A 1,890-nucleotide genomic window follows, 5' to 3' on the forward strand; every position below is an offset into this window, starting at 1 on the left:
ATCGTTAAGTTATAAATATTATTTTATATTTTAATTCAACATTTTGAAAATGACTAGAAATCGAAGTTTAAAAGTTTAATTAAATATTAAATGCAATAAGCCTCGTAATATTTACAAGAAAATGTCGATAGCATCGAATACAAGTGTGCCAAGGGAAATTTAAAAAATTTTATATGACTACAATTGAAACAAAATTGTTTCATTTTTTAAAATTAATTTATTTCAAAATGTTTAAATATTGTGACCAAGTCCAATACATTGATACAACACGCCAAAAAGTTAATATTATGTTTATGTAATAAACTGTACTGTAATTAATTATTAGTTTTTGAAAAATGCACCGAGCATCATTCAATTTAAAACGCGTAATAAAATAATTATTTCAAACATGAAAATTTACTCACACATAAATAGTTTTTAATTCTCAATCGTTAAATTATAAATATTATTTTATATTTTAATTCAACGTTTTGAAAATGACTAGAAATCGAAGTTTAAAAGTTTAATTAAATATTAAATGCAATAAGCCTCGTAATATTTACAAGAAAATGTCGATAGCATCAAATACAAGTGTGCCAAGGGAAGTTTTTTAAATTTTATATTTACTGCAATTGAGAATTCATAACAAAAAATGCTCTCATCACACCGGTCCATTTTTTATGTGGAATTTAATTTTCACAATTCGTAGACATGATAAGAAACGAATTCACTGTAATGACGTAATTCAAGTACTCTTGCATTAGTATTTGATGGTTGACCAAGTGATGGGACCCGCGAAGACATATTGGTTGGACGATCAATGTTCAGGTGTCGCCGTGAGTGGTTTGTTGTTTTGTTCCGTTGTTGGATATCAGATTTGTTCAAAATATATTGTAAATCTATTGATTCACCTATTAGTAACATTAAACATAACCTCATGCCAGATTTTTTGCCCAATTCTTCACCATTGCGAGATTTTGATACGGGTTTTCCAGAGCAATTGTACAGATGCAATGTGTTTCGATATGGTAGTCTCTTTTTTGAAACCCAATCAAACTTGAACATACCAGAAACGTTTGTCCCATTTTCTCGGACCCGAGTAAAAGGCGACACGTTGTACGACCCTTCAGATATTCTAGCAAATCCTAAAATGAACAAAGATAAATAATAAATGCACGGAAATCGATAACTAAACAATAATACATAAATTACATTAATAATATACCTAAAAACTGGCGGCTCTTTTTATGCGAAAATATCAAGAACACATGTTTACATGATCTGAACGCTGTATTAAATTTTACTTTATTCCAATAATCAGTAGGCCAGTAGTTCGATCTGATCGATTGATAATATTTTCTGCAATTAGTTTTCACGACAAAATATCGAGCGTTTTCAAACAATAACTTTAGTTGGGTATTATTTTTAAATTTCCTTAGCGATACTCGTGCATCTGATGGTAATGGATTATCAATTGTAACATTGTGACTGTCTTCTTGAGGATCGGCCGAAGTACCTGCTGCACTGGTACTCGGCTCACAATTAGTATTATACTCTTCTTCTGGTTGTTTTTTATCCTTTTCTATGCCATCCATATCCTTATTGATTTCATTGACCACTTGTTGATCCTTTATTACAAGCATTGAGTCAGCAGTAGAATCATCAACCGTACCCGCCATTCTAAAACTGTATAAATATCATTCAACAGAATAAAATTTTAAAATATATATACCAAATAAATAAGGCGTTGTGGAGTATATGTATGGTGACCAGATATAAAAATTAAAAAAACAGTTACTTTTGAAAATGTTGTATTTGACGCCATACACCCTCAACGTTTAGATTATAGGATAGTATTGCTCATGTCTTATATAATAATATTTATTTACAATGCTAATTTCAACAGTAACA

At 29.8% G+C, this 1,890-nt stretch overlaps 1 protein-coding gene across 1 annotated transcript; it reads right to left on the reverse strand.

Annotated features, from left to right (window-relative positions):
* Positions 1-651: 651 nt before the first annotated feature.
* On the reverse strand, positions 652-1,659 carry LOC126837354 (YTH domain-containing protein 1-like). Its single transcript, XM_050571244.1, has 2 exons — positions 1,205-1,659; positions 652-1,124 (listed from the first exon to the last, which is right to left on the reverse strand). The coding sequence occupies exons 1-2, from the start codon at positions 1,656-1,658 to the stop codon at positions 676-678; spliced, it is 903 nt and encodes a 300-aa protein (XP_050427201.1). The 5' UTR covers position 1,659; the 3' UTR covers positions 652-675.
* Between the last annotated feature and the right edge of the window lie 231 nt (positions 1,660-1,890).

The sequence above is a fragment of the Adelges cooleyi genome, unplaced genomic scaffold, assembly GCF_023614345.1.
Source record: "Adelges cooleyi isolate 19-005CV unplaced genomic scaffold, UGA_ACOO_1.1 ACOO_flye_CR_arks_rails_tigmint_CR_PRNA_248, whole genome shotgun sequence".
Taxonomy (NCBI): domain Eukaryota; kingdom Metazoa; phylum Arthropoda; class Insecta; order Hemiptera; family Adelgidae; genus Adelges; species Adelges cooleyi.